General features: G+C 40.0%; 2 protein-coding genes and 1 long non-coding RNA gene across 6 annotated transcripts in view; 2 read left to right on the top strand and 1 right to left on the bottom strand.

Annotated features, from left to right (window-relative positions):
* The window catches only part of LOC121865071 (isocitrate dehydrogenase [NAD] subunit gamma, mitochondrial-like), a 29890-nt gene extending 8317 nt beyond the window's left edge, over window positions 1-21573 (top strand). The window contains exons 5-10 of one of the 2 annotated variants that reach the window (XM_042364407.1): window positions 878-1068; window positions 2004-2137; window positions 2885-3116; window positions 3291-3477; window positions 5468-5549; window positions 21169-21573. In XM_042364407.1, coding sequence (XP_042220341.1) covers window positions 878-1068; window positions 2004-2137; window positions 2885-3116; window positions 3291-3477; window positions 5468-5549; window position 21169 — 827 coding nt within the window. In that variant the 3' untranslated portion in view covers window positions 21170-21573. Of the gene's footprint in view, window positions 1-877; window positions 1069-2003; window positions 2138-2884; window positions 3117-3290; window positions 3478-5467; window positions 5594-21168 lie in introns of both variants that reach the window. The other variant, XM_042364406.1, reaches the window with a different exon arrangement.
* On the bottom strand, window positions 6704-16003 carry LOC121865072. 3 transcript variants are annotated; one of them, XR_006088715.1, is made up of 3 exons: window positions 15933-16001; window positions 11006-11255; window positions 6704-8141 (listed from the first exon to the last, which is right to left on the bottom strand). XR_006088715.1 is itself a non-coding variant. In XM_042364408.1 (3 exons), the coding sequence occupies exons 1-3, from the start codon at window positions 15924-15926 to the stop codon at window positions 7966-7968; spliced, it is 456 nt and encodes a 151-aa protein (XP_042220342.1). In that variant the 5' UTR covers window positions 15927-16003; the 3' UTR covers window positions 6704-7965. The 3 variants fall into 3 exon arrangements, 1 of the variants encoding a protein (XP_042220342.1); XR_006088716.1 differs by having other exon boundaries at window positions 11006-11275; window positions 15933-15947; XM_042364408.1 differs by having other exon boundaries at window positions 15897-16003.
* LOC121865073 lies at window positions 17210-19255 on the top strand. Its single transcript, XR_006088717.1, has 2 exons — window positions 17210-17809; window positions 17995-19255. It is a non-coding gene; the product is annotated as an uncharacterized LOC121865073 (long non-coding RNA).
* Window positions 21574-24964: the final 3391 nt, after the last annotated feature.

Here is a 24964-nt window from a genome sequence, read left to right as displayed (position 1 = left end):
GGTAATATAAAAGGTTTGCAAGAGGTAATATAAAAGGTTTGCAAGAGGTAATATAAAAGGTTTGAAGAGGTAATATGAAAGGTTTACAAGAGGTAATATAAAAGGTTTACAAGAGGTAATATGAAAGGTTTACAAGAGGTAATATAAAAGGTTTACAAGAGGTAATATAAAAGGTTTGCAAGGGGTAATAAGAAAGGTTTACAAGAGGTAATATAAAAGGTTTACAAGAGGTAATATGAAAGGTTTACAAGAGGTAATATAAAAGGTTTGCTTGAGGTAATATGAAAGGTTTGCAAGAGGTAATATGAAAGGTTTACAAGAGGTAATATAAAAGGTTTGCAAGAGGTAATATAAAAGGTTTGAAGAGGTAATATGAAAGGTTTGCAAGAGGTAATATGAAAGGTTTACAAGAGGTAATATAAAAGGTTTGCAAGAGGTAATATAAAAGGTTTGAAGAGGTAATATAAAAGGTTTGCAAGAGGTAATATGAAAGGTTTACAAGAATTAATATAAAAGGTTTGCAAGAGGTAGTGTAAAAGGTTTACAAGAGGTAGTATAAAAGGTTTGCAAGAGGTAATACTATTCCACTTTTTAATGAAACTGCTGTCATTAAACAGCTTTACTCTGGTTGCCCTCCATCATACTGTACTGTGAAGAGTTTTGTATGATAAAAAAATACTTTGTACACTCATAAATTTACAGGTACGTATATTTTTTTAGAATAATAATATTTTCACAAGATGTATCATGGCCTGAGGACCATTAACATTAGGGGAGACAAAATTATTTAGCCACGAGGTAAAAAAAATATATATTACTTTATATTAAACTGCTTCTTTTATTTACTGTACATATTTTTCCCCATTCACTTGACCAGGCAGCATAGAGAGCAAGTATGGAGACGTTTCCAGCGGCTCTCGTAACGCCACCCTACGCACAGAACTCGACCTTTTTGCCAATGTTCTGCACTGTAAGTCCTACCCTTCAGTACGCTCCCGGTACAGTGACGTAGACATTATCCTGATTCGGGAGAACACGGAGGGAGAATACTCTATGATGGAACACGAGGTGAGTGCTCATGTCCACAGATTTTGTGATACTAATTCATTCTCACTTTGAAATTGCTTTGTAGTAATAGAGGCCATCATAATACTATACTATACTATACAGAGTACTATACTATTCTATACTATACTATACAGAGTACTATACTATACAGAGTACTATACTGTACTATAATCTACTATACTCTAAATGTTAAGACTTGATTTGGTCATTCAATATACTGTTTGATTAATAATACTACATGAAATATACTTAGCCACTGTAGTTCATCGTTAAATGGAGCTCTACTTACCTCTGTTCACTCTATACGATCATCACAAACAACAAATATCCTTTTATGGCTTTAAGGTGAGTAAGGTGTGAGATCCAGCCACTTGGGGTTATGTGAGAAAACTTATTGGACAGACTTGACTAAGCGAATCTGCCTGGCAAGAGATTCCACCAAAGAAGGAGATATGTGGATCACTTTTGTATATTTCTAGTTTAATGATTATGCTGGTGAAGGTCACATGGCCCAGGTGGAGCAGCACAGTAGTTAATAGGTTAGGTCTCTTCTTTGGCATTATTTAGAGGAATGTCCATCAGATTATTTTGGTATGAAGTATAATACTTAAGTTATGTTAATGAAGAGCTCCCTCATCCTGACTGTACCCCAGCTATTGGTAAAGCTGCCTCCTTTAGTAAGACACCTGTTGTAATGATTTATGTTTTGGGTATACTTGTAGCAGTCCTTAAAAATATTTATGCATTTTATTGGTACAGTACTGTACTGTACATGGCAAAATAGGTAGTGCCAGTCCACCTTCCAGAACCAGACACTACACACTGATGTTTCTCGTACCTTTTTCATCTTCCAGCCCAGCTGTATTCTCTATGACAGTATAGTACATATTAGTGTGACTTTACAGGGATTTTTGTTTAACTACATTTTTTTGCAGAATGTGAAAGGTGTGGTTGAGAGTCTGAAGATCATAACAAGGAAAGGCTCAGAAAGACTGGCACGGTACGGCTTTGAGTACGCTACAAGAAATGGTCGCAAGAAGGTCACAGCAATTCATAAAGCAAACATTATGTAAGTATTTATTTAATTTTATGTTTTTGGAAAGAATGAATTTGCTGTTGATTTATAGCAAGTTATGATTCTATTTATTTTTATGTGATTCTTCAAATGTTGTAACTGCTTCTTGCTGAGAATTCCTGTAGAATATACAGTAGTTCACCTTTATATTAACTTCACTCCTTTCTCCTTATTTTTTGTGGTGTGGGTTAGTAAGTGCAAAAGTGTGAGAAGAGGGCAGGGAGTGACAGGGAGAGTGGTGAGAGGAGAGAAAGTGACATGAAAAACTAAAACTAGTAGAGATATCCCTAAGTATTTGCTCACATCCTCAACTTACATACAGTATTGTACTTAGTATACAAAATAAATCTTTAGCATTCACACTCATTCACAATTCTTTATATCAATATATTTTGCATAGAATGTGTTGGAATGTTCATTAATAGTTTACTAAAAGAAACTTTCTTGTGTGTGAGGAGAAGCAATAGCATGTCCCTAATCCACGCCTCCCTATGAACCTCTTGCGTGCACCTGCTAGGCTGGTGTAAGTAGTCATTAAGTAATGTGCCTCGGCACACCAGGACAGGAAGAGGCTAACATATTGTTAAGAGAGAGCCTCAGTCTGTCTTATAAAGAATCTTGGTTTTGCTGTTAGTGAGATGCTTAGTCAAATTTATATTCTCAATATTCCATATAAATAACCAGTAAACCAGAGCTCCTAAGATACGAAAACAGAGTAACATACATTTAATATTCCACCAGGAAATTGTCTGATGGACTGTTTCTGGAGACTTGCCGCAACGTAGCGAAGGAATATCCGGAAATAGAATTCAACGACATGATTGTTGACAACACTTGCATGCAGGTGGTAGCCAGACCCCAGCAGTTTGACGTTATGGTGCTGCCCAACCTGTATGGTAATGTGGTGTCTAATGTCATTTGTGGCCTGGTGGGTGGACCGGGTCTACTGTCTGGACGTAACTATGGCCATCATGTGAGTTATCGTTCATTATGTCCCTCTCATTCAGTTTACCTTCATAGTGTGAAACCATTGACGCATTTCATTGGAGAATAAAGTTACGCTCCTTTAGGGAGATATTTATGTACTTTTACCATATACGTTAATGCTGTGTCAGGGTTATTTATTCAAATTCTTTTTCATTTCCAGTTTGCGGTGTTTGAACCAGGGACACGGAACACAGGGCTTTCGGTGGCAGGTCGCAACATAGCTAATCCCATAGCCATGCTGAACGCTGCGTGTGATATGCTGGAGCACCTGAAGCTTCATTACCATGCTGAGTTAATCCGGGACGCCATTGATCAAACTCTCAATGTGGATATGATTCACACGACTGGTTAGTAGCCCCTGGTATTGTCTCTCTCTACTCAATACTACTTGAGTCTGTATATCACTTCAACAGCATCCACAGACAAACATTGTAACCACAGATAAGGCCATTGTAATTGTTGTAGTTCCAGTTTTAAAGTTATGTTCATGTTAGACTGTACAGTGAAAGACAAAAGTCGTGTTGTGAAATTTGGTGAAAACATATGCTTAAGGGCTAAACTTTTAGTGCACTCTGCCCTGTGGTAGGGGGCTCTCATAATGTTTCACGAAATATATTTAATCTTCGGACAAAACCGCAACACGACTTTTGTCTTTGATTGTACACTTGTGGTCATCTGGATTGAGTGGTTCGTCTAAGTAGCCCTAGGCCAGCGGTGTCCTCATAAGCAAGACACTTCACCACTCCAGCAGGTTATAGTGATTACAGTATGGTTTGGGAAAGAACATTGCGGTAACATTTATTTTATATGTTCTTAGGATTATAAGTTTCAGTTCATCATTTTACTGGTGAAGAAACAGGATAATATTGTAATTTTACTTGAGAGTGAAGACTATTGTTGTTTGTACAGTACAGGAACATAGTTAGGTTGATGAAGAAGTGATGACACTGTACGGTGGAGTCTCAATAATTCCCCAAATACAGATTCACGTTCTTATATTCTCGGGCACCTTTATTACTACCTCTTTTTTTTTTATCTCTCTTTTTTTAATAAAAGTTGTGTAAATATAATTTAAATGCTTTAATGTGATTAATAAATAAAGAAAATAGAAAATTATAAAATATAATAAATGAAGAGTGGGAACTGAATTCTGTGTGGGAGAAGCAGGCAGCAGGGGGTGGCTCTGTCATCCCTGCAACCCTGTTAAAATGACAGTATGCAATTTCGTCATAATTCCCATATTATTTAGCTTCATTTGGTGGCGGGTTAATAAAATATCATTGTAAATTAAAATATATTATAAAAAAATTCTACGCTCAACCAGAAATGAGTGACAGGTATACCCCGATAACCAGTGCATAAAGGGACTGTGAAAAGTCGTTGGTCAGTAAATCAACAGTTATTGAAGCATTTAATCCCATCTACCCTTGAAATATCTCTGTTTTCCACACTGTCAAGCAAGAAAATAAAGCAGACATATAAAGCAAGCATAATAAGCCTTAAATAAGGAATGTAAAGCATAAATTGACTGTGATTTACCTGTGTTGAAGATGGTAGAGATGAACAACGGTGGCAAGTTCAAGTTGCTGGTCCATCATCACTCTTATTACACCTTTTCACATCACATCAAGCTGTCCCTCTTAGGTGAGCACAAGATGAACTATCACTGAGGCTTTAGGCATGATTGCATAACATATGAAATCGAAGACATAGAGAGGCAGGAACGAGTTGGAGGCAGTGCGTAGACCGGGCGTAGAGCTCTCTGGTGGCGAGAATTCACACACCGTCCGCCAAATTCAAAATGGCTCTGCGACTCCTCCCTCAATCATTGGATCTCCTGGGTGTCAATGAAACTTATGGGGTATTTTCCCAATATGCAATCGTCGGTTATGCGAATTCGCGGTTAATAGGACGTCAGTTTTTGGTGTATACTTGTACTGAGTCGTATTGAATTCCTGGTGCTTTGTTTACATAGGCTACCAGCTGACCAATCAGCCAGCCACAGCACCTGCCTGTCTCCATGTTGATGTAATGCTGTAACCTGGAGGATGATAATGATCTACCTTTTGTACAACATCTGTGTGTCAATGTATTTTTTTATGTATTATGTATGATATTTAGTGTATTTTATTGACATCATTTAAACTATAATTAGGGAATTGGTAATAGGTGATGTCCTCTGGTACCTAACCTGTGAATTATCATGACTCCACTGTACAGTATCAGTTATGTCATCAATAAGCTTATTTTTTTATTAATATTTTTCAATGTTTCAATATGAAATACATATTTTTGTAATATTTGTTTAAAAGAACTTGTTGTTTGTTGTGTACACAGATTTAGGCGGACAAGCAACTAGTCTGGATGTTGTTCAGAACATTATTCAGGTGATCCAGGCCAGCACCAAGGAGAACAAGTGGTAACGTTAACTCCTACCTTTACTTCTGTTGCTCTTGCCAGCTTGTAAGTGTATAGTACACCCTTTCATTACTGTTTTGCCATTTTCTATATTTTACCATAATTATTTAAATTTTTCATACTGTATATTGAATTAATTGTAGTGTACAATATTTCTTTGAATAGTTTCTTCATGGAATAGATTTTATTTAATAGTTGTTGCATGGACAAAGGTGAAGAATGTGGTTTATGAGTTATTATTAATTGTAAAGCTGAAAGTAATGGTTGTTTCTAAATTGGAAATAAATCCTATCATAAAAATTATAGTAAGCAACAAGGAACTTAAACAAGTAGAAAATTTTGTGTTTGGGAAGTAAGATTAACTGTGATGCGAGATGTGAGAAAGAAATCATACCAAGATTAGGCCAAGTAAAAACAGTATTTAATAATCTAAAAGAATTTATAAAAAGGGACATTAACTTCAATTTGAGAAAAGGGCTGCTGAAATGCTATGTATGTTAAGACTGTTGTATGGGTCAGAAGCTTAGACAACTTTCAGCAGACACCAGGAAAAGTTTAGAGGCCTTTGAAATCTGGTGTTTTAGGTGAATGTTAAGAATTTGTTACACTGACAGGATAACAAATGAAGAAGTATTAAGGTTGGCAAAAACTTCAAGAGAAATGCTTGATTTTTGTAGAATAAGGAAAATTAGATACTTTGGTCATAAAATTTGGGATGAGGGGATAACAACAGAAAAAATAATGGGCAAAGTTGAGGGTAGGAGTGCCAGGGGAAGGTAGAGACTGAGATGGATGAATAAAATTAAAAACTGGGCCCCCTTAGAGGATTGGTAAAAACAGCCTGAGAACATTTAGAGTGGAGGACTATGGTTGCCAACCCTCAGATATGAGGACAGTACTCTGATTGATTCTTATTGTTTGTTCCCTGTATGACTGTGCTGTGAAAGGTTAGGTTAGGATAAGTGCTGTCAAAAAAAGTGAGGAAGGAGATAGAAGAGAGGGGCGAAGGGTGCAGCAGCTGTGAGGGGAAGACCGTGCAGGAAGCAGTAGACTACAGTACATGGTTGATAAGAGACTAGTACTGTACAGTATGGTATGAGGGATGTTACTCTGTTGCTCTAGTAGGGGACAGGTGCAGTACAATAAAACAATGTAACAAGTAATAAAATATCTTTATACAAATATTGCACAGTTACAGAACAGTTAACAATGATCACTACCAGTAGCTAAGACTTAAATATTGTCTTGATATAAATGCTCCTCTTTGGGTTAATGTTAAAAGGTTGAAATGCTTTATGAAAACTATATGTAATAATATATTCTGCACCACCAATAGCAGACGTTTTAGTCCTGCTATGATAATATTTAGTTAGTACACTGTACCTGCTTGCCATATATCTAAGGCATCATCAAATTTCTGGCATAAGTACAATACATACAGTACTTTACCATTGCAGAAATACACTCGGCAATATGTCATTTTTTCACTCGGGCAAGTCTCTACCCCACTATGATGACCAGATTTAGAACCAACACACACACACACACCTCTCTCTTTCTTCATGTTAACTCATTCCTAGTACTTGATGTTTCCCCCCCACAGTCTCACTTCCTTCCCCATCACTCCCTCTCACAGTTAAGTCCCTCACCATTATTACTCTACCACCAGTTAAAGTTTTTAATATTGTTATTCAGGTCTTCCCCAACAGTTTATTCTTTCCTCCTCCTTTTTCTCACTCCCGGCCCTAATGACCCAGGCGTTGACGGTCAGTAAAGTGAACCATCTTGCTCCCTGGATAACTTGTCCCACCTACCTCACTTGCTTTAAAGTTCACAATATCCTGGGACTGACCAACCCCCATGTGGCATTATAAGTTTTTTATCTACAGAATTACATGTATGGATTCACAACCCTCTCTAAATAACATGGTGCCTTTTTTACAACTTTAATCTCATTTTTTATCTTACATATATCAAAGCCAGAACAAGTAGGACTTCACAGTTTTATTGTAGTGAGTTTTACTTTATTTCTAAATAGATCATTCGTAGACAAAAATGTTGTTGAACGAGGAAGACATCTTAAATTGGGTTTGTGTACTTAATCTCCTAGAAACACAGAGGACTTTAAAACCCAACAAGATTTGAATCTGCCCAGATGATTGTCACAATGTTGAGGAGAGATACAGTACACTTATGTCAAAGAGAATAAATGCGAAATGTCAGTGGGTCCTGACTTTGGGTAACCATGTCTGTCTCTGTATTCTTATATCTTTCTGTCCTTATGTTCCTGTAATGACCAGTTCAGTACAATACAATACAGTACACTACACTTCACTACACTACAATACAGTACACTACACTACAGTATATCATTACACACAGTACAGTATACAGAAAGATTTTTTGGGGAATAACATTTACGTAACAGCATCCTCTTTCCATGTGTGTTGAATTAGTTCATAGTCTTGAAAGAGATTAGGTGACACACTGTTGACTAAGCCTTTGCCGTCCCAGGACACTGGTTCGGCATCCATTGCTGGATCATCTTGACTTGTCACCTTCCACCACATTTCACTTTGTGTGTTGTGTTGTGCTACAGGGAAAGAGAAATCGCTTATTTTATTTTTATAATTATTATTCACCTACACACATAGACACACACATCCTTAATAGTATCCCAGAAGGATTTTATTCATGTGTGCAGATATACAGTAATTAATAATATATACAGTAGTACAGTGACCCCTCGGTTAACGAACTCAATCCGTTCCAGAAGGTCGTTCGTTAACCGAAAAGTTCGTTAACCGAAACCATTGTTTCAATGGGTTTTTGGGTAATTGGTTCCAGCTCACCGAAAATTTCCTAAATTCAACAAAAATGGTAGAAAAGTTCACTTACTTTGAGGTGTGTATGTAGAAGGCTCCTGGATGATGATGATGATGATGGGAATTAGAATGGGGGTGGAGGAGAAGGAAGAAGAAAAGGCATTGGGGTGGAAGAGAAGTCACCCCATGGCACCATTTCATCCATAAAATTTTAGTTCTCTTGGTGTATTTCAAGATCATTTTCTTTAAATCAACACTGCACTGCATTATATATTGTCAATATGTAAAATATATTTCAAAATGACCAATAATTTGCTTGGAAACAGAAAAAAAGCGTTTAGTTGAAGAGTCTCAAGCAAGATGTTACCTCCACTGAAAACAGAGAGAGACTAACGCCTGTCTGGTGTGTTAACAGGCTGGATGGCACGCCAGAAACTAGTTTCTTTACCTTCAATTATGTTTAATAATTGTTAAAATGACTAAAAAAGTTAATATTAAACTTTTAAAATTATTGAATAGTATAAACTTCTTGATATTTACTAAAATAGTTAGGAATTTAAGCCCTAGAACCGATTAATGTATTGGCGGACTGATACTAAAGCTGGTTGCCCGGCCAGTGCAAGCGAAAACATGTTGAGGTCGGTTCGTAAGAAATTCGTTAACCGAATTGAAGATCCTTATGGAAGGCAGTTCGTTAACCGAAATTTCGTTAACCGAGGCGTTCGTTAAACGAGGGGTCACTGTATATGTATCTTGTACTTTAGTTAATAAGTTATTTATTGTTGCAACTGACTGTTGAGTAATATATGTTCATTCAGCAGTACAGCACACCTGAAGATACTGTGTAGCATCAGAAGAAGATTTTGAACATTTGAATGTAAGGCATGCAATGGTCTTATGGGAAGCACTGCCTTGTGTGAGGTGTGCAGTAGTTTATTGAGATTCAGAGAGTTTGACTGATGGATGAAGTACTGTATGTTCGAGAATTAATGGTGTGATGTGCTACAACTTAGAGAATGTGTTAGCATTGAATGAAAATGACTTAATGATATCTTCCGTATACAGATGATGATGTGCTACTGAGTGAGTCTGATGCGGAGTGGGAAGGAACGGATGTATATTCTGATGTTTATGGGAAAGTTGATGTTAATGGTTAATGCTGGAAGGAGTAAAGGGCAGTCTTAGTGTAACATCACCAGGAAGGGAGAAAAATAAGTTGGCACTAAATTTTGATGTTTGGAGCCAATGTTCAACAAAGATGGCAATGGTAAAGTCTCGTAAGCATTAACCCCTTGTGTATAGGGTCCCTTCTGTGCTAAATAAAATCATATGGCATTAGGCAAATAAAACATAAAAGTGGCATCCCCATAATGAAGGGGTTAGGAGAGATTAACCATTCAATTTATTGGTGTCATGAAGTCCATGTTAGTGTTCTCTGGTTTTGGTTACTGTACTTTCTCTTTATCTCTCTCTGACACAATTCCTGCACCAGTTTCGGTATAAGGTTTGTGGTGTCCTTGATCCTCTACTAGCATGGTGGGTGAGGGAAGGACAATATAGTAGATAGATGCATAAGACTGTAGCTGCATGGGTGTCGGCAGTGTTTAGAATACCTGTAGCAGTAAATTTTAGTACCATATCGGTAAGTGTTTATGAAAGTTAACTCAAATATAAGTGAAAACTACAATATGTAAGAACCATTTTTTCATGTTATTAATTGGTTCATGTTAAGCCATTTTATGTCAGGATTTGTGTGACAGCAAATATTGTATCTCTTAGTCATAACGTCTAACCCAACCTTTGTTCAAATAGCCATAATTTTTTTCTTGGTTTGCTTATAGACTGACCTTGATGCATCACTAAACAGTTACCATAAGTACTGTACTTGATAATGTCAGTCATCTCCCAGAAATATTCACCAAACTAATCTGCTGTTTATTATGTATTTGTTTATCATTTCAAAACTTATCAGCTTACTGGGCATTTGGGCAGTTAGTGTGTTGTTTGATACTCTATTATAACCTCTGTTGTCCAGTGTTGGTACAGGAGGTGACTAAGAGTACCTGTCAAAACCTGTCACGTTTGGGAGTGGGGGTCACACTTGATGACACTCTTCTGACGTCTGTTCGAGGCTGGAGATTGAACCCTGGACACAGTAGTGAGTGATAAATAAAATTTTAAGATAGATATATACAGTAACTCATATGTACTGTAATGGCCACACAAAAGTAGAAAAAAAAAAAGATTATATTGACATGTGGGAGAGAGTAGGTGGAGGAGAGTGCGGGAGATGGTGTAGGAGGGAGTGAGGGAGGTGGTGTAGGAGAATGAGGGGGATGGTGTGGGAGGGCATAAAGAAAGTGGGAGAGAGTGAGGTCCTGGAAGGTAAGTGGCAGTATATGTCTGCTTAGTTACAAACATAGGACAGGCAGAGTGTACAGTACATTTATCACCCATGATGCACTTTACTATCACAATACCTCGGCAAATACACACACTGGCAGTTGTACATAAGATGAGGAAAACTGCTTTACGTTGAATACTTCAGAGATTTCATGGTCTGTGGACATTTATGCCTTAACAGCAAAAGGGTTATTTCAGCTTAGAACACACAATAGTTGACATAATATACCTGTGCGATGTGGAACCTTGCTGTGTGATGTTAATATATGCTCTTCTTCCAACACCCACTTCTTAAAATCTTCGTTGTCTTTATACTCGCTGCTTCCACTGTCTAACTGGTTGTTGTGGAGGTCCATTTGTTGGGCCCAGGTTAGGTCATTCAGGAGTCCATCATCAGTTTCAACACTATGTACCAAGAGACTCAGCAGTGTGTAGAGACAGAGAGATAGTCCCTGGGGTTTAGCTTTTATCATTATTCTCTGGAATTTGTATAAATAGTCTTGGGTAAAGTTTTATGTTAGATTTTGAGATTCAGTGAACATAATTTAATTCTATTACAGCTTCTCATTATCACCAAGTCCTTGTAAACTATTCTTTATGGAAAAAACCCACAAAATTTGCTGCACAAATTTAAAAAAAAATTACTCTCTTCACCCATCAACACTTTTCATTTGTCTCTTTTTTTCTTAAAACAGCAAATATGCTTTAGCTAAAAAAATAATGTTGGTGGAGAACTAGAGTAAAGTACTGTATACTTTTAGAATAAGATTGGGAGACATCTGAAATTATCTGTGTGTACAATTTTTTAATGTTCAAGGTTGTCACCATGCATACCGGCCATAACATATGGTACAGTCTCGTTCAAGAATCTTCGAACATTGCTGGAGACAGCTGGCAACTCAAGGCCGTTTGTTTACTATAGTACGTAGTAAAAATTATGAATAAATGTAAGTGATCGGTGATTGGTTACTTAGTTAACCATTGCTTAATTTAATGGTTGGGCTTTGTTGTTTCGTATTATATTATACTACGTACTATAGTAAACAAACGGCCTTGAGTTGCCAGCTGTCTCCAGCAGTGTTCGAAGAATCTTGAACAAGACTGTACCTATGAATTTTTTGGGCGATATAAAATTTCACTTTTACAGTGGTTTCTTCATCACTAGTTGCAGTTTTTGTATATGGCATCATTACTGGAGTAAATTAGAGACTACAGTTGGACTTTATCTGTACTTCATGAAGGAGCACCTTTTTGAGCAAGTTAGCCAATCTATGATATGATCATCCCATGGAACAAGCAGTCATTGTTTGTAAAGTTCACTTCTAGGATGTCAGCAAATGGCAAGCAGCAATTGGCATCGCTGAAAAGTGATCTGGAGCTCTTCTCACATCTGTACATAGCATGTCATATACAGGATGGACGGCTAGATGAATTCTTCAGCCACAAGAATCAAGCATGGCCACCATCACTGTCACAGGCTGGAGCACTGTACCTGGGTACTAAGAGTGATCTGATGGACTATCTTGAGGGCTTAATGGAGGCACATCCCCATAAACATAATGGGAGCTGTATAATCATTGATGGAGCTGTTGAAGCCAGCAACTGCAAAAACATTGATGAGTATGCACAGCAAGTGTTCATTCCTTACATGAAGGCTCAACTTCATAATGTGAAATGCCTTAACCTTGTATGGGACACATAATTCTCTCAAGGTTACTGCTAGGGATAAGTGTGGGAAAGGAATCAACAGGCTTTTGACTGGCTCTGAACCTTTACCCAGAAATTGGCAGATTTTCCTACGGGAAGCATGGAGATCTTTGATTTCCTGTCAAGATCGGTCATCAGTGCTCTTGAGCAACAGGACATGAAAGTCATTGCCACAGATGGGAAACAGGTCCTGCATCTTCCACCTTGAAATAATCTCCACTCACTGGTGTCATAAAGTCACGAAGAGGCAAACACTTGTTTACTCTCCATGCTACACAAGCATCCCAAAGTCAGCACCAGAAGATGCTGTAGACACAGCTGTGGTAGTCCTTGCCATTATGAGTGTCTGTCCAGTCAGAGTTCTGGGTTACCTTTGGCACAGGAAAGAAACACCTCTACCTTCCTGCACATGGCATGGCAGCTGCCCTTGGAAGAAAAAGAGTCACTTGCACTTCCAGTGTTTCACGCATTGACAGGCTGTGACACTGTCAGCTTTTGTGGGGCATGGCAAGAAAACTGGAATGCACTGCCTGAACTAACTGATGCTCTACTGTGCCTGACCTCTGTCCCTGATCAGCTTTCAAAAGATAGTGTCCATAACATTGAGAGGTTTGTCATACTTATGTATGACGGCACCAGCACATGTACCGATGTCAATGAAGCTAGAAGAAAATGTTCCCAAGTGAACTGCCTACCAAGGTGGACACACATGGGGTCAGGTACAGGTTGCAGCCTCACAACTTCCTTCACCTGTTAGTTGGCCCATGCTGGACAATGACTGCAGGTGGACTGTGTGAGCCAAACTGGACAACAATTCTGGAATCAGCAAAGGTCTGCTTTGAACTACAGTACTGAGCTGTGGATGCAAAAAGGGATGCTGTGGGCATTGCAAATGCCAGAAGGCAGCTCTAAAATGCTCTAGCCTGTGTTCATGTGAGGTAGAGTGCTCTCATAACTAGCATTGTTCTGTTACTAATGCATTAATTAGAAACTACATACAGTACTGTTACCAGTACAGTACAGTCCAGTACCTGTGTATACCAGCATGAAAATTCTTCCATCGTTATCTCATGATTGAATAATCAATTGTCAGCTCATCCCTATGTGTTTCATGTAGGATATTACTGTATGTTTAACTCATTCTCAGTCTACAATATATGACTCGGCATCACAGAGACTCATAGTACCGTCACTATTGATAAATAAAAACCAAACTATATGTGACAGTATCATAGCTGTTTCCTTTATAAGATTCTACAGCAGTTACCATAATTTTTCAGTGATTCTCTTGTACTGTACATTGTTTGAATCTTTGTGTTCTCTTGTGTGACTGATGGTAATGTTAACTTATCATTACAGTCTTCAACTGCCCATCCCCACATATGGAGGAATTCTCGGTGCCTCCCAGCCTTAAAGAGACTACTATACCCTGATATGTAGTTAATATGTTCCAAGTTTGGTGTTCTTATCACCAGATGAACAATTGGTTTGGCTAGCTGCCTTACTATTATGACATTTGCTTCCCAGACCAAATTTTTATTCTCAAGATCAAATCAATTGTTTTTCCAAGTTTATGAGATACACAGACACAGTTAATCAACATAAAACAAGTGAAGTGGGTTATTAAAGATATAACAGTTACGAGGCAGTTATTACAGGTAGTGAAGGTGTTACAGAGGAGGCTTAGTTAAGAGTGAGGGAGGAGGTGTGAGATGGAGGTAGTGTAGGAGAGTGGGAAGGAGTGAGGGAGGTGGTGGAGTAGGAAGGAGTGAGGGAGGAGGTGGTGTAGGAGAGAGTGGGGGGAGGTGGTGTAGGCGAGAGTGGGGGGAGGTGGTGTAGGAGAGAGAGGGGGAAGGTGGTGTAGGAGAGAGAGGGGGGAGGTGGTGTAGGAGAGAGAGGGGGGAGGAGGTATAAGAGGGAGTGATGGGGGAGGAAGTAATAATTTGTGACAATTATGATTGTGAGGAGTCTTTCTCTCTCTCTCTCTCTCTCATTCTTTATGCTCACCATCTTTCCGTCCTTTTCTCCCTTCCTTGCTTCAATCACCGTCCCTTCCTTTTTTTCATTCTCCTTTAGTTCCCTCTTTCATTCTTCCTCCCCTCATCAACATCTCCCCTCCTCCTATTCTAGTACTTTCCTTATGCTGGCCATACCGGTTCCTCTTGTCACAAAATTTGTCATATTTACTAATGCTACAACTACCAGTTCTCTCTGCATTTCTCAGTTCTTCAAGATCAGAGTTCATGATTCTGACTTGAATGTTTTTAAGTACAGCATTGGACAGGCCAAGGTCACGGTCAACATTTTCCTTGTCAATAAATTTGTTAACTGAACTGAACTTCCTCCTCCTTCTCTTCTTCCTACCCTTCTACCCTCCCTGGTGACCTTGATGCCCATGCCCCAGTGATGAAGGTTCCCTCTCCCTCCCTACGACACAGCCTCACCACTACAAGTTGAATAGAATCGTCAGTAAAATTCTTAAGTGCAACAATTGGGGTGACCGAGTTATGTACAGTACTGTAAGTAAGATGTCTTGTGTGCACAGCTCTCCAGTATACAGTACATCCTCTTGTTCATGTACACTCACACGAAGCAGATCTCTCCACCCATATACAGTATATATACACTGGAGAGTATCGGGGAGAAGATATGTGGGTGTGTGGGGAGAGGTAATTTAACGGATCACATGAAGATTAGACACCATCTTATTTCACCTGATGATCAACTACCCTATTATTACATGAGTTAAGTTGGTTATTGTTCGGAGCTTAATCATCAGGTGAAATAAGCTGGGGTGTCAAATCTTTAGGTGATCTTGTTTAACACTTACACCCAGACTAGTGAGGAGGGTTAAATACTTGCCATACACCCTACACTAAACACTTAAACGTATACAGTATAATGTGGTTAAGAGGTGTTTGTGTAGGTCACCACCACCATCTCACCTAACCTCCCCCTCCTTCACAGTATAAGAGACTGGGAGGAGGAGGAGGTTCAGATTTAAAAAATTGTCCCACGCAAGGTAGAGGCGAGAGGGTGTGTTGAGGTGGAGGGCTGTGTGGGTCACCGCCTCCAGAATGTGTGTGTGTGTTTAGTTGCCTCCCACCCACACGCCGCCGCCCGCCCCTCCTGCTAAGTTGTAACACAGTCGTGGAAGGTTTTCTTGTGTGCTGCTCGCGCTGTGCAGGTTTGATGGTGACGTAATAATTAAGAATAGTATCACTTCACTGTCATGTTGAGGAACACAGAGTTGTCGTACACAAACAAACACACACACACACTAAGGTTTTTATTATAGCAGTTTTCATGGGTCTGTTGTATTAAGTGGACTATCACTACGATAATTGTAGATGGTAAAAAGTTAGTTTATGACAACGTTTGTTATAGTTGATGAATGTTAGCAAATCGTTCACCTCGTGTTTCAACGTTCCGCCTGTGGTCATGTTCACCTTCACTCAGCACCGTGGTGGAGCAGCACACCCGCCTTCTTCACCGTCTACACAATCACTAGTGAGTAGTGAGGCTGAGGCGAGTGGAGAAGTTAACAACCCGCGCCACAAACTCCCTCCCACACACTATTCCCCCCCCCCTGGTCTTCGCCGCCGCCAGTCCATTTTTGTGTGTTAAACACTCCCTTTCTTTGTGTATATGTAATTGTTAGTGTTGCGTCAGTTCAACACGCTCGCTGCAATGGATAAAGGCACCTCCTGGATCAATTTACTAGCGAATGAACACCATATATTGATCGAATTGCCGTTTGCATTTTTATTAGAAAATATTCTCAACATCATCTTCCTCTATAAACAATGTCCGTAACTTTAAGTGAAACCCGTTTTAAATAGTAACAGATACAGACAGTATGTTGACACCGTCTACCCATCTGGTGGACTGGTACCTTGTTGTCGTGCCTAGACAATAGGTCGCTCATGTTATCGAGATGTTTAATTGGCTGACAGAGACGCAATATACATGCATGTAACTTTAAATCTGACACTTATTGTTTGACAGAATGAGATATTACACACACACACCGAAAATGTCTGAATGAATGTAAACACATTTACACACACACAGCCTTGCTTTCCGGTGAACACACATTTACACACACAACCTTGCTGCGGTGTACACATACAGCGGTGTTCTCAATGGTACACCGACATTTACACACACAGCCTTGTTCTCAGGTGTACACAGACATTTACACACAGCCTTGTTCTCAGGTGTACACACACAGCCTTGTTCTCAGGTGTACACACACAGCCTTGTTCTCAGGTGTACACACACAGCCTTGTTCTCAGGTGTACACACACAGCCTTGTTCTCAGGTGTACACACAGCCTTGTTCTCAGGTGTACACACACAGCCTTGTTCTCAGGTGTACACACACAGCCTTGTTCTCAGGTGTACACACACAGCCTTGTTCTCAGGTGTACACACACAGCCTTGTTCTCAGGTGTACACACACAGCCTTGTTCTCAGGTGTACACACACAGCCTTGTTCTCAGGTGTACACACACAGCCTTGTTCTCAGGTGTACACACATTTACACAGCCTTGTTCTCAGGTGTACACACACAGCCTTGTTCTCAGGTGTACACACACAGCCTTCATTCTCCAGGTGTACACACACACAGCCTTGTTCTCCAGGTGTACACACATTTACACACACAGCCTTGGTTCTCAGGTGTACACACATTTTACACAGCCTTGTTCTCAGGTGTACACACACATTTTACACACAGCCTTCTCCAGGTGTACACAGACATTTACACACACAGCCTTGTTCTCAGGTGTACACACACAGCCTTGTTCTCAGGTGTACACACATTTACACAGCCTTGTTCTCAGGTGTACACACACACATTTACACACACAGCCTTCTCAGGTGTACACAGACATTTACACACACAGCCCTTCTCAGGTGTACACACACATTTACACAGCCTTGTTCTCAGGTGTACACACACATTTACACAGCCTTGTTCTCGGGTGTAAACACACAGCCTTCTCAGGTGTACACACACATTTACACACAGCCTTGTTCTCAGGTGTACACACACATTTACACAGCCTTGTTCTCAGGTGTACACACACAGCTTTGCTCCAGTGTATACATACAGCCTTGCTCCAGTGTACACATACAGTCTTGCTCTCAGGTGTACATAGACATTTGCACACACAGCCTTGCTCCAGTGTACACATACAGCCTTGCTCCAGTGTACACATACAGCCTTGCTCCAGTGTACACATACAGCCTTGCTCTCAGGTGTACACAGACATTTAAACACACAGCCTTGCTCCAGTGTACACACACAGGCTTGCTCTCAGGTGTGCACAGACATTTACACACACAAAGCCTTGCTCCAGTGTACACATATACAGCCTTTTGCTCTCAGGTGTACACACACAGCCTTGCTCCAGTGTGCACATGCAGCCGTGCTCTCAGGTATACACAGACATTTACACACACAATTTTTTTCTGGTACACACAGTACCTTACAGGTTACTCTCAGGTATACACAGACATTTACACACACAGCCTTGCTCCAGTGTACACATACAGCCTTGCTCTCAGGTGTACATAGACATTTAAACACACAGTTTGCTCCAGTGTACACACACAGCCTTGCTCCAGTGTACACATACAGCCTTGCTCTCAGGTGTACATAGACATATACACACACAGCCTTGCCCCAGTGTACACATACGGGCCTTGCTCCAGTGTACACATACAGCCTTGCTCTCAGGTGTACATAGACATATACACACACAGCCTTGCCCCAGTGTACACATACGGCCTTGCTCCAGTGTACACATACAGCCTTGCTCCAGTGTATACACAGTCTTGCTCTCAGGTGTACACAGACATTTACACACACAGCCTTGCTCCAGTGTACACATACAGCCTTGCTCTCAGGTATGCACAGATATTTACACATACAGCCTTACTCTCAGGTATACACAGACATTTACACACACAGCCTTGCTCCAATGTACACATACAGCCTTGTTCTCAGGTGTACACAGACATTTACCCACACAGCCTTGCTCTCATGTGTACACAGACATTTACATACACAGCCTTGTTCTCAGGTATACTGTACACAGACATCTACACACAGTCATGCAGTATACAGACAGCCTCAACTATACAGACATTTACACACACACCCAGACTTGCTCTCGGATATACACAAATGGTGACTAAGGATGCCATATATTTTGTGGTGTATTTATTTTGATAAGAAAGTGTATCTTGTCTCTGCTTATTCAGTAAGCCAGATGTATGGTAATGGGTCTCACTGAGCTATTGGGAATACTGTACAATACAGTACATAGGATTAACAAAAATTATGGATCTATTTAAATAATACTAATAAATTGTTTAAACGATAAGTCTTTTGGGTGAACTCACTGATGACAATTGCCGAGAGCTGTTTCCTTAAATGTCAGGCAAGACTTGAGGCGGTGGCACACTGGGCACTTTCCGCTAAACATGTTGCCCGTTGGCCTGACGGCCCAGCAAGCAGCAGGATCTCTGCTGTTGCGAGAAATGGCCAACAGTTTGGCGGGGATCTTTGCTGGCCTGATTAGTGCTCAAATGAGCTTCAAGATGGATGTACTGTGGGTTTAATACTATAAGGGTTAATATAATGTGTACTGTAATTTATTCACTATAATTTGTGCAGTGTTTTGTTCTTTGTGTTTTACGATTGAAATTAAGACAATGAACCTTATGAAAGCAAGATAATGAAGTATAATGATCAAATATTAGTTCTGTTTCATTAACTTTGTTCAGGTGTTTCCTCTAATACAGTACATCCCTTCACTTTATACTTGTTAATGTGTTACAAGTGTTGTGTGAAGGAGTCATGAGCCATTAAGCACGTAGGACAATGTGTGTATGTGTGGTCCACTGATTGTTCCTGTCTTCTTAAACCAGCCTTGTGATGTGAATATACTGTAGTTACCTGTATGCAATAGGTGTGCAGTGCATACAGCATGCCTCTTATCCCAAGAGCTGTTGGTTCATCCCAGTCCTCTCACCCATAAATGGGTATCTAACTTTATAAGCTGCAGAAATTAAGGTGTTGAGCGCAGTGCCGGCCATGCTGCACACTGATGGCTTATTATGGTGTGCTGTATCCAATTTGGTGTGTTGCAGGAAGACCTCAGCAGAGATGAGTGTGTTCCATACTTTGGGAGACATTCTTGAAGTAATTTATTCATTGCATACCAATTTAGTTTTGGTTCAAGTGCTGGATAATTTCCAGTTCAAGCAGATTAACTTACAAAGTTTCTATACATGAAGGAAAATGCTTACTTGGTAATAAAACAACCTCTTTTAACATGTGATGTTAAAATCTTGGTGGCAGTAACTCAGTAATGTCGTATTACTAGTGTACCCATCTTCCACACTCATTGCGCAATACTAATGAGCAATGAGTGTGGAAGATGGGTACACGAGTGCAGGACGTTGCTAACTTTAGGTGTACTGAATGTGCAACTAATTATGTGACCATAGCAAGGCTAGAGAAATTCAACATGGGGCAGTGTCCCTGGACTGTGTTGGGTTCTGTTGCCTGGGTGACATGATCAGTGCTGGTTGGGGGTGCTGGAGGCTGCTCAGTTGCAAGAGTCAAAGTGGCTGGAGGAAGTTTAGGGAATTGTTGCCTTTATTGACGGCAAGAGGATCTTCCCTCCGAGTGAAAGGAAGAATGTATTTAGCTGGTGTGAGAAGTGTGATGTTGTATGGTACTGAAACACGGGAAGTTAAAGAGATGACATAAGTAGACGCGAGTTAGCTGAAATGAGAATGTCGAGTTGGATGTGTAATGTGACCCTGAAAGACAGGAGGCCCTTTTAGAGCTAAGAGGAGAGCTGGGTATGGAGAGTACAATATTGGCAAAGTTCTGCTTAGAGGCAGACTGTGGTGATTTGGGCCTGTGTAAAGAATGGATGAGACCAATGGGGTCAGAAGGCGAGTCCGCTGGCAGGGTACTCGGTAGTATTCTCGTATATGCATGAAAATATAAAATAATGGAGAACTTTGGCTGTGGCAGAGAACATAACCTCCTTATTCATTTATGTTGACCACTTGTAGGAAGGCAAACCCTGGCATAAATGAGGAAGACCTGTACTGTATACAGTACTGTACAGTATAGAGATTTTCTTTTCCTTGGTTAATGAATATGCTGACGATTTTGTTTGGTTTTTGTGGAAATTATTTTGTACAGTATATTTCCACCAAAAATCTGCAACTTGTAATTATTTTCATTGGCAGCTAGTCAACAGGAACTCTATTGTCTTCACATGTGCGGACAGTTGGCTTCTCTAATAATTAGTTATATGGTACGAGGTAATTAGTTCCCTACTCCTGACTGGGCAGAGCTAATTAGACTACTGCGAAGGACTGACCTTTGTTTGGAGAAGATGACAACTCTGTCTTTACATACTGTATACGTAAACTATTATCAGCTACACTCAACACTGACACAGCCTCAATGTGAACAAGATATAGCCTATTCCTTACCTCTACCTGCAAAGTATCTAACAGTTCCTGTTAGGAGAAAGGTTGATTTCAAGAAGGACTGAGGTTAAGATGGAGGTAAGGCTCCTTTTTACTGAATCTTATTAGTACAGTATTTCTTTTGAGATTGATTTTATTCCTGTCTTCTTTGTCACAGAGTAGAACACAGTCACGGAGATAATCGATGGCAGTCAAGAGCAGACTTCCCAGCTACCAGGACCTGTATGAACCTGAGCCACATCACCACCAGACTGCTGTACCAGGACATGTGCAAACCTGAGCCACAGCATAACAACCACTTAAATACCACAGTTTCTCATTTGTGGACTCGCTTGTCATATTGCTGTTGTTTATTTATGTCAGTGCCATTCCAGTTACACAGAAATATTCTGGGCACAGATTCTTAGTAACACAGCCATTGACAGTGAACGTCTGCTATCTACTTCATGGTCCCTCCAGCCAATGAGCACGGAATCCCTCTTCCTCAGTTCTCTTTTCTTGTGGCAGGATCTACACTCTGATATCGATTATAGTAATAAATAAAAAAAAAAAAAAAAAAAAAGCAATAAGTGGGTCTGAGCTTTGTTGTTTCAAGTCAACATTGCAACAACCCAGTACATTACTTCATGATGCACTACCTACCATCTGCAAATACAGTCCTTTTGCTTCAAAATGAATGCGGTATCTAAAAAAAAAAAAAAGTTATGCATTTGAAGTTAAAAAAATTTTAAACACCGTTTTCTCAGCTTTCAAATTTTGGCGCGAATAACTCAGAAGATGAGGGGCACCTCAATTGCAAGGTGGCTACAAAAAAAATTACCATTCTCGGGCTGACAGTGAAGTTTAGAAGGGAGTATGGAGAATGTAACAGTTGTGGTTCTGTATTGCAAAGATAGACAACAAGAGGGGCAAAATAGTGATATTTTAGATAGGCATAATGTCAGGAGAACCATGGAGGACTTAATGAGGTGTTTTTTCACATTGTGGGATGGTGGCTCAAGCTTCCAGACACATATGGTACACTCTTTAATGTAACTATTGTTATAGCCATTATTTTTATTCTGTCTCACTCTTTGTATGATTTTGTAAATAATGTATATGATACACATACTGTATACACAAAAAATATACGTTTGCTTATAAAATGTTGCAGTAGTAGCTTTGTGAATTTCACTTTCACAACACCAGAAACATAGCTGTGTTATATATACTGTTGACACAACCTAGAGATATCTGAACTGGCCTCATGAGAGCAATGGACAGCCTAACTGGTGTCAGCGAGAGGGGAGGGAAAACTCTGAAGTATTTCAGTTTATGGTTGGTTAACACGCCAGTTCCTACTTCACATAGGAAATACATTAATAGTTGTATGAAACTTAGGCAACAGCCTGGGTGATACTTAAGGCCCGTCCACACGCTGGAGCAGTGCCCGGTGGGCATGCGCTAAATGCCCGTTATCGGGCAAACCAGCAGAGCTGTTGAGCGAAATCATGGTCAGCCTGCCTGGTGGTTTGCTGCCAGATATGGAGCGACAACTCTGAGTACTGCAAATGTGATATGTATATGTTCCCTGCTTGGTCCAGATGTCCAGTGTATAACTAAATAAGCTTATGCAATGTACATTATTGGTGTAACAATAAACGGGAGATTGTTTATGTATTATGTAAAGAGGACATTCGTGTGTGTGTTCTTCGTTCCTGCCGCTCTCCTCACTCTAGTCCCATAGCTTCCTGTCTATGCATATCATAATTCTAACATTATTCAATGAATTTTTATGTACTACAAATCTCACCTGCAAGTAATCTTCCTTGAGTATTTCTTACATGGCTTGACAAGTTGCAGGTATTATGCGAGACAAACTTTGTTTTGATATCCTCGTTCTATACTGAAGTGACGTGTAGGTGCACCCAGTTGAAAGATATACGAGCGTTGCCTCTAGACGAGCCTTTGCCTTTTTTATATATGGTTCCACTTTCGCTAGAAGTTTGTAAAAGGTGTTGGGTCCATTCTCATGTAATTGGTGAAATCTTGCTCATGTCCATCTTGCAATTCACGTAAAATCGTGTCATGACTTCCCAATACTTTTCTTCGACCTAACCACTCTTTGCACCATTCCCTTTTCTGCATTTGGTTCTTCTTTTTGCACATAGCAGCAATTATTATAGTACACGTTATGCTCTTCTCTTTAACTGTCCGGCGATTATTCCTGCGACACACGATGATCGTACCGCACCCACCACTGCCGACCACCTATTTACTAGCTACCGGCGCCCTACTCTGACTGCCGCCAACCACCCCCGTGTGTACAACAACACAGGCTTAAAGCCCGCCGGGCACTGCTCGATTGTGTGGACGGGGCTTTATACAGTACTTTCATTTGTCTGTTTTCATGAATATTGGTTTTAAAGGAAATTTCAGTAAGCCCCCCCCCCACCACAAGGCTTCCAAACATGTTGTAAATAGTTGGGCCGCCCATGTAAATGTGAACATAAATAATTTAAATAAAAAGTCTCTCTCTTACTATCAGTATGTGGTTGGTAAAAAATGGACCTGAATAAATTTTACTGTTATCCATTTGTACTGTACTGGTGCAAATGTAGGTTTTGTATGATTGATGGGGTACTGGTTGCTTAAAATGCTATTCATTTTGAAAGCTTGTTGCATAATAAGTGTGGATTGGGCAACTACTGTTTTGTCAAGCTTGTGAAATGACCCCAAGAGTTCCCAGAAGGCTCCACTTGGTTGTAATCAGGAATCTAAATAACACTACAGAACAAACTGTACTACAGCTCTTATAATTATAAATAGGATCAAGTGTTCCTACATGAAGGACTCAACTGGTTACGACACATCACCCTTGAAACAAAATACAATGAGAGGCCGTCTAGTAAACACCCCATTAGCCAGAAATCTTCAATACCTGGAAGTGAGATCGACTTGAAATTTTTGCAGGAAAACTCTATCCATTCTATCTGTGAACAATTTTCCCAAGGTTGAAAATCAGTCGCATTTTCTGAGAGAAATCCGGAAAATCTCTCCAATGTTTATCCCAGGTTTGGGAACAGATTCAGAGGATGAAATAATGCTTAATCCTGGAAAATCTCGAGAACTCTCCAAATTTTTTTTTCGGGTTTTGGAACAAATTCTAGAGTGATGAAAGATTGCTTATGCTCCCGGGTCCTCACGTACTGGGTGTGTGGCTGAGAAGACCACTTGGGTAACATATGAATGGCTAATCCTTTCATATGATTGCATGGGATGCCTGTGATAGGCTGATGCATCTCCCAGATTACCCCCCCCCCCCCAAAAAAAAACAGCATCAGGGCACAGTTCATTGTCACCAGCCATTCAACAAGGTTGATATCTCGCTTGCCCCTGTTGACCCGTAAACTTCCATTATATATTACTGTACCAGGGCAGTCAAGTCACGAATACAGTATGAAGACATAAACATTAACTCCAGTGTGTAATGTTACTGTAGATTAACATTGTGTGAATACCGTAAACACTTTACCGCGCAAAGCACTGGACAGTGTTTGTGTACCGTACATTACTGTATCGGAACACAAAGAGCAAAGAATAGTGCTAAAACGTAAAAAGAGAATTACTGTAGTTGGAGATAGAATTAGAACGGATGCTGTGAATAAAACTTTTTACACTTTTTAGCCAGCTATGAATATTTTTGCTTGTGCCTACAGTCTAAATGTAATGGAAGACTGTTTGTCTGGGAGATGAGGTGAGTAGCTTATGCTCTCTTAGAATCTCGGAAAATTTTTCCAGCACCCATAAACATTCCAGGGATGTGGGCTAGTGCCTGTATGCCTGCAAGATGTGTAGTTTAGACTCAAGAAACTTTTCCCAATACTGTACAGTACCGGTTAAAATTCCGGGATGCAGGATTTTTCCGGGTCTGAGAGAGTCGTCTCGTTACCCGGAAATCTCTCAACCCCAGA

This window comes from Homarus americanus, unplaced genomic scaffold (genome assembly GCF_018991925.1).
Source record: "Homarus americanus isolate GMGI-L3 unplaced genomic scaffold, GMGI_Hamer_2.0 scaffold2539, whole genome shotgun sequence".
Taxonomy (NCBI): domain Eukaryota; kingdom Metazoa; phylum Arthropoda; class Malacostraca; order Decapoda; family Nephropidae; genus Homarus; species Homarus americanus.
The sequence above is the reverse complement of the archived record's forward strand: the minus strand, read 5'-3'. Positions and strand labels throughout refer to the sequence as shown.